At 50.7% G+C, this 12,525-nt stretch overlaps 5 protein-coding genes across 5 annotated transcripts; 2 read left to right on the forward strand and 3 right to left on the reverse strand.

The window, feature by feature from the left end:
* Positions 1 to 1,163: 1,163 nt before the first annotated feature.
* On the reverse strand, positions 1,164 to 3,428 carry TrAtP1_008244 (uncharacterized protein; the record flags this gene model as incomplete). Its single annotated transcript, XM_014086623.2, has 1 exon — positions 1,164 to 3,428. The coding sequence occupies one exon, from the start codon at positions 3,426 to 3,428 to the stop codon at positions 1,164 to 1,166; it is 2,265 nt and encodes a 754-aa protein (XP_013942098.1).
* A 2,194-nt stretch (positions 3,429 to 5,622) lies between these two features.
* On the forward strand, positions 5,623 to 7,508 carry TrAtP1_008245 (uncharacterized protein; the record flags this gene model as incomplete). The annotated part of the gene is made up of 5 exons (XM_014086624.2): positions 5,623 to 5,951; positions 6,022 to 6,946; positions 7,224 to 7,262; positions 7,328 to 7,420; positions 7,476 to 7,508. The coding sequence occupies 5 exons, from the start codon at positions 5,623 to 5,625 to the stop codon at positions 7,506 to 7,508; spliced, it is 1,419 nt and encodes a 472-aa protein (XP_013942099.2).
* Positions 7,509 to 8,464: 956 nt separating this feature from the next.
* TrAtP1_008246 (uncharacterized protein) lies at positions 8,465 to 9,878 on the reverse strand (the record flags this gene model as incomplete). The annotated part of the gene is made up of 2 exons (XM_014086465.1): positions 8,465 to 9,372; positions 9,443 to 9,878. 2 exons carry the CDS (start codon positions 9,876 to 9,878, stop codon positions 8,465 to 8,467), a joined length of 1,344 nt encoding a protein of 447 aa, XP_013941940.1.
* Positions 9,879 to 10,502: 624 nt separating this feature from the next.
* TrAtP1_008247 (uncharacterized protein) lies at positions 10,503 to 11,066 on the forward strand (the record flags this gene model as incomplete). The annotated part of the gene is made up of 1 exon (XM_066113837.1): positions 10,503 to 11,066. The coding sequence occupies one exon, from the start codon at positions 10,503 to 10,505 to the stop codon at positions 11,064 to 11,066; it is 564 nt and encodes a 187-aa protein (XP_065969926.1).
* Positions 11,067 to 11,262: 196 nt separating this feature from the next.
* On the reverse strand, positions 11,263 to 12,204 carry TrAtP1_008248 (uncharacterized protein; the record flags this gene model as incomplete). Its single annotated transcript, XM_014086625.2, has 1 exon — positions 11,263 to 12,204. The coding sequence occupies one exon, from the start codon at positions 12,202 to 12,204 to the stop codon at positions 11,263 to 11,265; it is 942 nt and encodes a 313-aa protein (XP_013942100.2).
* Between the last annotated feature and the right edge of the window lie 321 nt (positions 12,205 to 12,525).

Raw genomic sequence — 12,525 nt, forward strand, 5'->3', positions numbered from 1 at the left:
CTGCCCAACAAGGTTCATTCAGCCTTACCATCTCGCAAACAAAAATGCCTGTCCAGCCCTGCTTCTCATCAGGTATTTTTTTCTCACCCACAATCAAACAATGCATGTATGTATACTGCGTCGAATCTCTCAAGATGTAATCACGCTCTTTATAGAATAATCCGGTCAGCAGCCCCCCCCAGAGGTACCGCGCTGCGAAACGGTACTTTCGGGACAGCCGGATTCAGTCCACTCGTACGCGTACGTACCTTGGTAGGGGCCGCAAGTGTTACTCGCAACGTTAAAACGCTGGTAACCCAATTAATTGCTTCAAACGATGATGGGCTTGTAACTTGTAATCCCTGGGCTGCTTATTGCTTACCATTCGATTAGTTTTCATTTGGTGTATTTGGGCTTTATCAAACAATCTATCCAACAGCTGTTTGTTCATCCCTTGGCCTCTCTCTGGATGAGTTCCTGTAGACCCTGCGATTGCCGGAACCGGACTTTTGGTCTCAGTTAAGCCTCATTTAGCAAATGCACAAAACCGCTAGTTCCGTCATCCTTCCGGGTGACTGCGCGCGCACCATTATCCATTATCCTGGCGGTGTGCTCTACTTTTACTTTTCTGGCCTACCATGCTACTGGTATCTCTGTTCTGTCATCTATAGATGGAATTAATAGTCTCTTCAAAGGGAGCTTCACGAGACAGACTCGTAGCCTTTAGGTATGTCTACATACATTGAATTGCCTACTAAGGAAAGGCGGTGCTCATGGTGAGATCATTGATCGGCAAGCCTGCCAGTCAACGTCATCATCAGGGCACGCATGTGAATCGTGCCCCTAGCTTCCGACACGGCCGTGGGAAACATTTAGCCGGCCAGGAGATTAGCTGAGGTTGGTTTCGGATTGATGCTAAGTAGTCGTAGGTGGATACATTATAGAAGCGGTTGCTGAAGACCTATCAAGTGTATATTTCCTAAACGAGTAGAAAAGAATAAAAAGAGATGCTATAATTCTATGGCGAGTCTATATATGCTCTTAATTATTAGGTGACTGTCTGATCCTTCGTCTCCAGTGTAGAGCTCATCCTTAGGGTATCTGTCTTTGACCAACGCAATACAATGCAATGCAATGCAATCCCATGCAACAACTGTTCATCACTTCATCATTCCGCTGCCGAGTCATCTTCGCGGGGCCCACGATTGCAGCCAATCTCTCATCCTATCAATGTCTGCCCTTTCGGCTTCCGCAGCGGCAACGCACCATTCCAGGTCATAAGCCTTTTCAGCGGCCAAAAGGTCTGCTAGCTTGCGACTGGTCTGGCTCGTTTCGTCAACACAGAGATATGCTGGTTCCGACGGGTTGAGTGCCCCGGGCAAAAGCGGCTTCACGATAGGGAGTACTGCAGCGGCAGATGACCGCTTGGGCTCAAGGCCAGAATTCACTCGCCCCGTTTTGCACCATTCGTTGGTGCAGTGCGGTTTCCCACATCCCGTAATCAGCTGACTGAGGTATCGCCTCTCTATTCTTCGTCGTAAAGACTTTCCTTCCGGATCATGCATACTAACATACAGAGGTCCGAAGCAAATTGAGCAGAGGCCAATGTCGTTTGCCGGACCTCTGACAGGTGAGCTCGGAGTGCCTATCTGGCCCCTTTGCCCAACGCCGTACAGTGTTCGTCCACAGTTGACATTTCGACAGACAATGGGCTTCGATCGGACCGCCTTGTCAAGCTCATGGTGCTTCAGGTGGGTTTCCATGTCTCTCAGACGAATGATTTTATCACATAGATGGCACTCTGTAGTACGAGCCCCGTCTGCCAATTCATGGGCTGACATTCCTGAAAGCACAACTTCGGGTGACGGGTTAAAGGGGTCTCCTTCTTGAGGCACTTCAAGATGGCAAAAGCGACAGAGGATAATCTTTCCAGGGCACACGGTTGTGCGGTGGCGCGCTAAATCTGCGAGCGAGTTGGTCGAAAACGCGCAAGACGGGCAGTTGTAGTCTGTATGAAACACTCTATCGTGCTTGGCTTTGCTTAGGGGCGAATCTCCATGGGCCTCATCGTGATCGCAGTGCCAATGGGCCTCATACTCGGGCGAGCCCTTTTTGAATACCGACTTGCAGATGGGGCAGAGAATATTGTTCCTCAAACAGAAATTCTGGTGCAAAACCATGGTTCGCTTCGGGACCCACTGCAAACAATTCGTACATTGCTCTTCATCCGCGGAATGTTGTTCCTTGTCAAGTTCCATAGGGAGCTCGCTTGTTGGTCCGTCCAAAGGAACAACCTTTGCCCGGATAGTGTAGGCAACTGGTGTTGATGATTTAACATCCGAATCAGGATCTTGATAACCATGGACAGATATAAGTAGACTCTCCGCGTCTTCAAGCTCGATATTGGTTGGCATTATTGTTATGGATTTGACACCGTACTGAGCAGATGAAAAATCTCCAAAGACGTGGACAGCCTCTCGAGGAAGAGCTCTTTGTTCACGCGATTTGGGGGTGACAAAAAGATCCAAGCTGTCCGCATCAGATATGCCACTTAGAGTGACGACCAAACTCTGTGATCGGTCCCAGGACGGAAGCGTGTAATCGACGTATTCACCAGGTACCACCCGGCCTTCGACATCTTTCCAAATGTCCAACTCGCCACCTTTGGAGCTGTCAGAAGAGACCGATTGTCCCTGTGCCATGATTTGGCGCATTGTCTCTCTAGCCTGCTCTTCATTCAGGGCCTCAATATCAACCTCTAGATCTGTGTCAATTACACAGACACCGTCACCATCAGGCGCAAACTTATCCACAAGCAGCTTGAAGGATTCCCCCTGTGAGCCTTGCACAGGGATGACCGTGTTCTTTGTCAATGTTGTAAAGTTTTGCCGGAGCTGGCGTTCTAGCAATGGCTTCCAATCGTCTGGATTATATCCAGCTTCGAGAGGTCGCAGCCGCACATACGTTCCTTTCTGAAGCTGCTCGGCATGTACTGTAATCCGACTGCCTTTGACGGCGGCATTTTGGGCTATGGGGTCTTCCGCATCTTCAATTTCTGCATCATCAGAGCTCAACGATACGAAATCATCAGGCCCAATGGCAAGAGCCTCAAGGAGCAATGAGCTCAAGCCCATAGTTCCCTCGGGAGCAGAAAATTCTCTGATTCCAGCGTACACCACATTATGATTTTTCGGGTTCACGAGTCGGAATATCAAAGGATTGGGGAGCTGTTGAGTTTCCTGCCCGTATACCGGAGTGGTAAAGTGGCTGGAGCCGAAGTAACCGTTGCTGCCAGACGTCGCTGCCTGAGAAGACGCAGCTGAGAGCAGCTGTTGAAGAGCAGACGGAGGCAGAATGATCTTGTCTCCCGGGAGCTTGCTGCAGATCGGATCGGACTGAGGAAGGATCGCGAACGTGTCTGACCACCGGAGAGAGATTGGCTCGTCCATGGCGCTGCCTTATTCGGTCTTATAAGCGCCCAAGGGCAGCTTTTTCGCTATAGCAGGGTATTGTAGATGTGAATTGCAGGAGAAGGACGAGGGCCAAGAGCTACAGAATTGCACAGAGGTTGCTCAAGACAGATGGCTTCCGTCTCATAGCTATCGCGAGTCTAAAGATTAAAAATCGAGAGCAAGATTACTTGTACGCCATCACGAGGCGACAGCTGAAGACGCGGCCAGAAACGCCTAGAGGGGCAATAGTGATAAGTCAGCATTCCGCCAATTTCCACGGCGTAGCACAGATGCAGGGAGAGTCTTGGCGGCTGCGATAAGATAGGTTACACGTGCGATGTCACGTGGACCATGTGCCACCTCGTTGCTTGGGAGGCTCCCCATCATGGGCATATTGTCTGGTCAACGACTGAATTTGGAGTTGTGTTCGACACGAGAGGCACTAATCACTCTAAAGAGTTGTGAGACAAACCGATGCAACCAGGGAAAACTGATTAGAAAACAGAGAGGAGAAGAATATGGGAGAGTTGGTATGCCACAGAAGGGTCACGATGCCCCGCAAATAGCACCACTCGCTATTCAGCCGCGATACGACCAAGTTCAGAGCTCTCCCCCACGCCAAGCGATCTTGCTCATCAGTCCGAACGGTGAACGGCATCTCTCCGCACTTCCGGCACATGAGGACCCTGAATGAAACGAAAGAGGCGTCAAGAGGGGTCCTTTAAGACAATTAGTCAAGGCAGCAACATTCTACTAGGCGGACGAGTCAATAGCGATCGTCTACAAGGTACTCTTGTGTACTACTCGAGGTCATGATACCGAGTATGACTTGGTAATTGGGAGTGATTCAGCGATGCAATGATCAAACGCCCTTTGCTTGTCCGTCTCTATCTGAGGTGGTGGTCCCCCGCACTCCAAGTCGCCATATTCGGCCTGCGGCCGCCTCATCGGTGATCCTTCGTCACCAGGGAGGAAGGATTTCAGATATTGGGGTTGCCAGCCGTTGGGACGATGAGATGAGAGCTGCGAACCAACCTCCCAAGCGCTGCTAATCATTGCCCGCCCTGACTCGTCCCCTAGATTTCCATGGAAATGACGAATCTCTAGACGTGCTACATAAACGCATTACGTCTTGGCCGCCCATTCGCCACGAGCAATCCCTCCATCTCAGCCGATGGTCCATATCCGTGGGAAGGACCTGGCGTGGTGGAGGCTGCGTCGGTGCTCGGCGCTTCTTCCCCTTGAGCTCACCTTTGCAACAGCCATCAATCAACCCATCGAACCATGCTCTAGGTACAAGATTTGCAGCCGCCGCTGGCGCTGCCGGAAGCATGAAATGAGGAGCTCAGCGCACGAGCTACCCGCCAGAAACAGGCCCCCCCATCTGGCCATCCGGCGCCCCCAATCTCCCGTTGCATCTGGACTGGCCACCATAGCCTGATAAGGAGAAGGTGCTGTTTTAGTTCCAAGAGGCCCTGTCTTGGCCAAGCCTAGCGTCTATACTCCAAGTGGCAGTGGGAGCAGCCCTTTGACGTGCCGTCCAGACAGCAAGCTTCGGCCACGTCTTGCTCTATGCGCGCCAGCAACGCACGAGTAAGTAGCCCGCCCTGCTCTGACTGGTGGCTGTGGTTCTCGGCGACGTGTAATCTCAGAGCTGTCTTACTGCTTATAAACAAGGTTGTACCGGCGTATAACACGTGTGCCCGCAGCGTACGGTACAGGTGAGGAGTAGTAATAGCCATTACTGGTAGCTCTAGGTAGGGCATCCATTTCGGGTAATCCGCCAATCGTATTACAGCCTGCAGTCGATGACCTGCCTACTTGTATATCACAGCTCCCAACCCTCATGCTGTGCGCGTCCTCAGCATCCTTCTTCATCTTCATCGTTGTCTAAACTATTGACTTGCTTGCTTTCTGGAAATAAAGCGTTGAGCGCTGGTTTCTAGACTCCACTGTGCCTGAAAGCTATTACTTGTACAGCTGCGTCCTGAAGTACACGGAAGGCTTTCCCCAAAACTCCCCCACCTTATCATCTTGCAACCTCAGCAAGCCATCTTGTTTCTTCCATCTATATTTCCTCGTTCTGGTTCAATTCAGCCATTACGAGCTCACATACATCTCCTCAACCTCGCCTGCGACGCTCTTCCATCGCCCGCGAAGTCTCTTGTGCTGCGAGGTCTGGTAGCCTGACATGAGCCTAGCTACCTTCCACGACCCAACGCGCGAAGAGATCCAACTACTGGCTTCAACGGTGACTGATGATCCAACCACTTCCCTCTATGATACCATCCACAACTCCCTCGTCCTGAGCCACGTTATTCCCTACCTGTCCATCTCGAGCATCTTGAGCCTAGCTGCGACGAACCGAGCTTTCCGGGAGCTCCTCTTTAGCACGCCGGGAGTGTTTCGCCATCTTGATCTCACCCACATCAAGGCTCTCAAGTTTGAGATTGACAAGATCGACCATGGAGGCGAGATCTGGCGTAATGTTCAATTAGATGAAAACGTTACTGAAGATGAGTGAGTGCAAACATTGAAACCCCTGCATCGTCATCAATGTCATACGATCCTAGGCTCACTTTTACCGCAGCTTTTACTCTGGTCCGCTGAGGGGCATCTTGTCCAACCTCAAGCGACGGCACATTCTGGAAAATGTCCAGACTCTGGTTCTTGACGGACTCTCCGTGACTGCGGAGCTGTGCCATGATATCATCAATGATGCGGCCTTCAATGTCCGCGTCTTATCGATCCGGGACGTCAAGAACTTGAACCAGGCCAAGCTTCGCCAGGCACTACAGTATGCCTGCCGCGAAACTCGGCCAGTTGGTTCTCCCAAGCTCAAGGCTCTCTACGTCTTTGGTTCCCGGGACGTCTTGGCTGCTGCGAAGCCGTCCGGCCCATCCGCATCGTCTATTAGCACGGAGTGGAACAAGAAGAGTCAAACTGCTCTGGCATCTTCTTTGAAGCAGGAGGGAGATGCCTGGTGGCACAAGAAGGGCCGCATCATCCCTCGACCTATCAGCCAAGAGTGGGCTCACTGCATGCTCGCTTGTCGAGGCATCATCTCCTTTGATGCTGTGCTTTGCCAAGGCCTGCGCCATCGCAACTCGCCAGTCTTCAAGGGCGGATCCGATGCTGACAGCGCTCCCGCCGTGGCTACATATGCTCTGTCGGGCTGTGAGAATTGCCACAAAGCCCCCGAAGGCTTCACTTATCCGAACGGCATCAGTCCGGATGCCAACTTACCGCTGCTGGCTCCGCTGCCTCATCTCTCTTCGTCCCTTCGGGCTGCAACCGCACCCAAAGACGCAGACGCCTCATTTGTGCCCAGATGCATGGACTGCATCCGCGAGCGGTACTGCACAGGTTGCAATAAATGGTGGTGTGAATCATGCTACGAGTTTTCTGGCCAAAGTTCAAGCGGCCATTATGCAACACAAATCGCCATCGTTGACGATGATACGGTCAATGACTTTGGCGATTTGGATCTCGAAGCTCCGACTATGAAAGTCAAGGTACGAAACGGTTTCTGTCATCCATGTACACTTGCTCGAGCCCAGGAGGGAGGATGATACAAATGGCCCTTGAAAATAAAGCCTGCGACATGACGAGCCGGGATGGATTGGACCAGCCGCTCAGGCCAGTCTCGAACACAGACCTCTCGAATTTGTACGCAGCGTTTGTTCCTCCCCCTGCCTTGTTGGATGCCGCAGCTGCTGCTGTGGGTGAAGAAAAGGCACAATTACAGAGCGCTCATCATAGGAGAACGTTCCGCTAACAATTATTGCGTAGCCACGAGTTTCTAAAAGCTGCTGGGAATGCGGCAACAATGTGAGTATTGATTCTGCCACGATGTTGACTTTACTTAAGAGAACTAACACGGGGGTCAAATATAGTGTGACGATTGCATTTATCGTACTCAGCGAGTGTGCAGGAAATGCAACGCTGGCTATTGCACCACACACAATGAAGGATGTTCAACGAACCACGTAAGTATTACACCAAGACAGTCACAAATTCACAGGTTGCTAACGCATCAGATAGTGCGATTGTAATGCTCACCCCCTTATGGCTTGAATTCTGAGCTAGTGTAAGTGCTAACTCTTAATGTAGGGTGTGTGTCTCGAGGTCGAGGCCTAGGCCGTCTCTGATCTACAAAGAATCTCTTCTTCTATCTTTTCCAACGAATCAGTGGAACCTCTCCTCCCTTTGACATTTTGGGCTGAAGACTCCCAACTCATGACGGCGTATGGAGTATGATGAGCGAATCTCCTTTCAACTTTGTTTCCATCCACACTCAACCTAGCTTTGTAACCTCCAGTGATAGGCGCAATGCGTATTAGAGGAATGCCGAAATGCCGAAGCATGCCGAAAAGTGCGAGGCACGACACGAGGCGTGTCGAATCATTTTTCTCGGGTCAAGTGCGATAGACGTGTTTGATACTCCGCATAAGATAGTGTGATGGGCGATCAGCCAGATGAGATCTAACTGGATGGCGTTTTGGGTACACTTAGCCTATGCTCTGAAATCAAATCAAATGACTGATTGTTGCCTCTCCGCAAGCCCCTCTTCCTGTCGCAGTAACTCGATGCTATATGTTTGCGGCAGTGCAACGGCATGTACGACATTACGCGCGTCTCGGCGTAATCTGGGCGTCTTCCTCGGCGTGTAGCAGTTTAACGTTCCCCGAGACAGTGAGGCCTCGACTGCTTGGCGAAATCTCCTTGCATTTGGTCTCAACTGAAAGCTTACCACGGCGTATAAACATCTTTCTAATATTGAATGCCAAGATGTGGGAAATCCGTGATCGTCGTGATTATGTCTTGCTATATGTAACAGCCAAGAATACCAACTCACTCCATCTTTGGCTTGCCCAGACGCATTAGCGTATATATCCAATTATAGTGAGCAGTCGTATCGGGCTATCCTGCGCCAAGGCCACTTCATTTCAAGCGGCTCAAAAGATTAAACTAGGCAACAGAGGCGCCGCGGCTGCGGGGAGTCAATGAAACGTCCAAGTCTCTGCCCTTCTTCAGGGAGTCAAGAGGCCTGTTGAGAATTTGCGGGCTATCCATGCACTGCCGTTCTCTTCGTACTCTTGCTTCGTGACGGCCACTTTTTCGATGTTTGGATGATTTGCCATGTGGGCGGCTCCGTACCATGTGTTGGTGATGGGATCCGCAGGGCGGGCGACGCGGACGATACAGTCGTCGGGGACAAGCTGCACGAGCTCCTTTTGCAGGCGCTGAATGAACCCGTCGAACAGAGAGCTACCGCCGACTACAACGATATTGGCGAGAAGGCCAGGCCAGAGGCCAATGGGCAGCTCGTGGAGAGATTGCTGAATGGCGTCTGCAAGACCGGGCTGTCGCATACCCACGTCTGACGGACGGAAGATGAGTTCTGGGACGGTGAATCGCTCGTTTCGCAGAGTCAAGACGTCTTCTTCTGAGTGGCCTGCTGCGGCCAGTTTTTTGGATTTCGTATGCTGAGCAGGATCGTATTCACGGAGGATACCCTTGTGCCTAGTGTGAAAATCTGGCAGAACGTAGTCTTTGACAATCCCAGCTCCGGAGATGTAATCCTCGCGCTTCTCTCCTCTCGTTCCCTTCCATGTGCGTTCTAGATCTCTCTTGAAGTCGGCAGAAACGTAGCACGACGCTTCCTTCATCTCGTTGACAATGTACAAGTCGTTTCGCATGTCGAAATGGCGCAGGGAGATGAGGCGAGCCATGTAGTTTGTCAGGAACTTGCCGCCAATGTCGATTCTCCTAATGGCCGAGTGGAGGGGTCGTCCGCCGAGGAGGGGAGTGATTGTCGTGTGCGAAAAGCCGGAATCGACTACCAGCATAATCTCAGCTGGCGTGTTGGCGGCTGTAAGGGCGTCTTTTGGCGTACGGAAGAGGCTCTGCAGGTCGTGATATGCATTGAACGTCGAGCCTAGCAGCGTATGCGAGTTAGCATCTGATGGCAGACTATTGCGAGAGTCAGGAGCTCAACAACAACATACCAACGCCTCTGTAGTAGCTCGAGAAGCCGTACTCCTCAAAGACAATCTGGTCGCAGTTCGTCTGCAGCACGGGCAGCGCATTCGGCTGCTCCGTGAGCATCAGCCGGGTCTCGCTGGGGTCGCATTTCAGCTGTGCCTTGTCGCCAAACAGCTCCTGGTCCCAAATCTCCTTTTGCGCCTCCCAGTTGACCAGATAGCCCTTCTCGACCGGCCGTCGGAACTGGATCTCGCCAAAGTCCCGGCATCTGTCGAGCTCCGACGCAACGTAAATCTTCTTTGAGCGATCGCGCGCGATGCAGTTTTGGACGACGCGAGGCTCGGGGATGGAGCCGCCGCAGACGAGGCCGGCCTTGAGCGTCCAGGCGCCATTGTCGAGGACGAGCGTGTTCTGGGGGCGAGCTGGAGCCGCGGCCTTGGATTTGCGACCGCCCGCCATGTGGTGGAAGAAAAGAGAAGAAAGATGCGATTTCGCGAAAAGCCGGGAGACAAGTGAGATGGTGCAGAAGCTCCAGCCAAAAGTGGAAGGCCTCGGGTAGTTGTCTGAGCTGCCGATATTACATAATGCCTTGGACCGAGATAACCCTTTGGTCTACCTACATGTAGTAGTAGGTTCTGCGCAATCACGACTACCCGAGTGTGCCTATTTATCTGCTCGTGTATTCGAATCTTGCATTCTTGACATTCTGTAAAATAAAGCCATTTAAACAATTTCTGAAAGTGTTCAGCTATAACCCAACAATGTGCCTGCTTACTACTAGACCGTTGAGAGAATGCCGACAGATCCCATCAGCTTTCCTGAAATCCCACCCCGTCTTCTGTGACTAGATCACCAGCGCCAGTAAACATTCTTTGCCCTGGGACTAGGTTGTATTACCTATTTCCCATCTTTCTGGAACCTGTTTTAGTTCCATATGCCTTTCAACAATTCTGCACCGGCTGGGCCACTGATATCCCCAAAAATTATGACTGAATCTTTGCCCACTTTATTATTTTTGAACTCTGCTGTGCTCGTACAGAAAGTGATGGAGCGAGAATCACATTTGAAAGTAGTCATGCTGGAATGGCTAGATGTGTAACTAGAGTCGGTTATAATTTTGGTGAACCCAGATGCTTTGTGAGACTGAATATTGTCCACCTCTCTTTTGCCGACGTGTTCGTGTTCAACATCATTGCCCAGGCCATCAGCATTATTGTCAAGGCCATTAACATCATTTTCAAGGCCATCAACATTATTGTCAAGACCATCAGCATCCTCTGCAAGGCCATCAACATCATTGTCAAGGCCTTCGACGTTATTGTCAAGGCCATCAACATCATTGCCCAGGCCATTAACATCATTGTCATCGCCATCATTGTCATCGCCATCATCATCGCCCTGAGGCTGCATAGCGGGAAGAGCAAACATTGCAAGCTGTTCCTGATGTCCGCCGACGTGAAGCTGATACTTTGGCACCGAATCAAGACTTTCATGACACATAGGACAAGGTATCCCATCTTCGACTCGAATCTGTCTGGAGTTGAGGCTGATCATGGCCTCAAGTCGATGTTCTGGCATGTTGCTGGGGTGGTTGTTGTGAACATGTTCTGCAAACTCGAATCGGGATTGGAAGTTCTCTCCGCATGATAACGGGCAGACGTAGTATTTCCAGTGGTATTCAATTTCATGTAGAATCCATTCATAGCTTGTAGCAAACCTTTTGCCTACTGGGCAATCCGCAGAGAGGCAGGTATATGGTCGGAGATCAGCAAGCACATGCCGCCTTGATGGTTTTGTATCAGTAATTGTCATGTTACGAGATGATGGAATTGACGTTTCAAACTCACTTCCATGATGCTATATCCGTAGCTGTAATGGTCATGAAACAAAAGGGGCATTCAAAATGGCCACTCTCAGCGCCTTTGGGAAGCGGTGGAATGCAAAGTAGGTCTGTGTCTGCAAGAGAAGACGTAAGGGATGCTTGACAAGTGTCTGTATCCCATACAGAGTCTTCATGTGTTGCCAGTGATGTATGATCGAACTCAGTACTCTGAGCATGGCTTGGAATCGAGTTTGCAATGGTACTTTCACCATCTGCTTGGTCTTTGGGATCCAGGCCATGAGCGAGCTTTAGGCTTTCCCGATATTTGAAAAACTGTCGTCGTATGGTTATTGCACTTCCTAGCCTCTGGGCTAGGATCTTGTCCACTTTCTGAAACTTGGCCTGCACGTGTTGAATATCAAAGGATTCGTATGGCGCATCAGTCGGAACTGATGCCGCAGAACAATCGCGAGGAGCCGGATTTCTTGGAGAATTACTCATCTGTGGGATACAATCGACAAACTCCGATATACAGTCGGCGATTTGCTCCATTTCTGATTTTGGGGGCTCGTCATTATCACCATCGTCTTCTAGCGAGTCAGGCCCGCCGTTCAGGAAGTCGTCATCTTCATCTTCATCTTCATCTTCATCCCACGGCACCACACCCTCCTTCATAATAACCAGGGCTCCCTCTAGGAATTTCGAGAGATCATTTAAAAACCTGAGGACGTGATCTCGTAAGGGGGATGCTTTTCGAAGACGGAACCGCAGTGATCTGTTCTCTGACGCGCGTACGTCCATGTTTGCGAACCAAACTTTGAGGCGGGACTCGTCATCCGCAATCGCCATCAATGCTGTTTGATAAGAGGCAGTCAAGGCCGGCGAGGGTGGGTCTAATGAGGCGAGTGCTCGGAATAGCTCGAGACACCCCTTGACTGAATCCGCGATCCTAGAACCTTCCATTTTGGCGATATTGCTGAATGCTTGGTAAAATCAAAATATCTGGCCAGTTTTCAGTTTTGTCTCGGGAGATTAGAATTGTATATTCGCCATTGCTTCAGCGAGGCTCAAAGAAGGGGCATATATATATACCTTGTGTGGTGCCTATTTACATGTAAACATGTAGGATTTGCTATTACCCGCTCTGCTCACTGTTCAACCGTGTTCAGCCCGCCATCAGCTCTGTTTTCCATTGTTCAAAGGACGGGCTCACACATATAGCCATTCCACTGTTCATTTCGTCTCTGAAACACTATCAGAATGAGGTGCGAGTAACGAAGCGGT

The sequence above is a fragment of the Trichoderma atroviride genome, chromosome 4 (assembly GCF_020647795.1).
Source record: "Trichoderma atroviride chromosome 4, complete sequence".
Taxonomy (NCBI): Eukaryota; Fungi; Ascomycota; class Sordariomycetes; order Hypocreales; family Hypocreaceae; genus Trichoderma; species Trichoderma atroviride.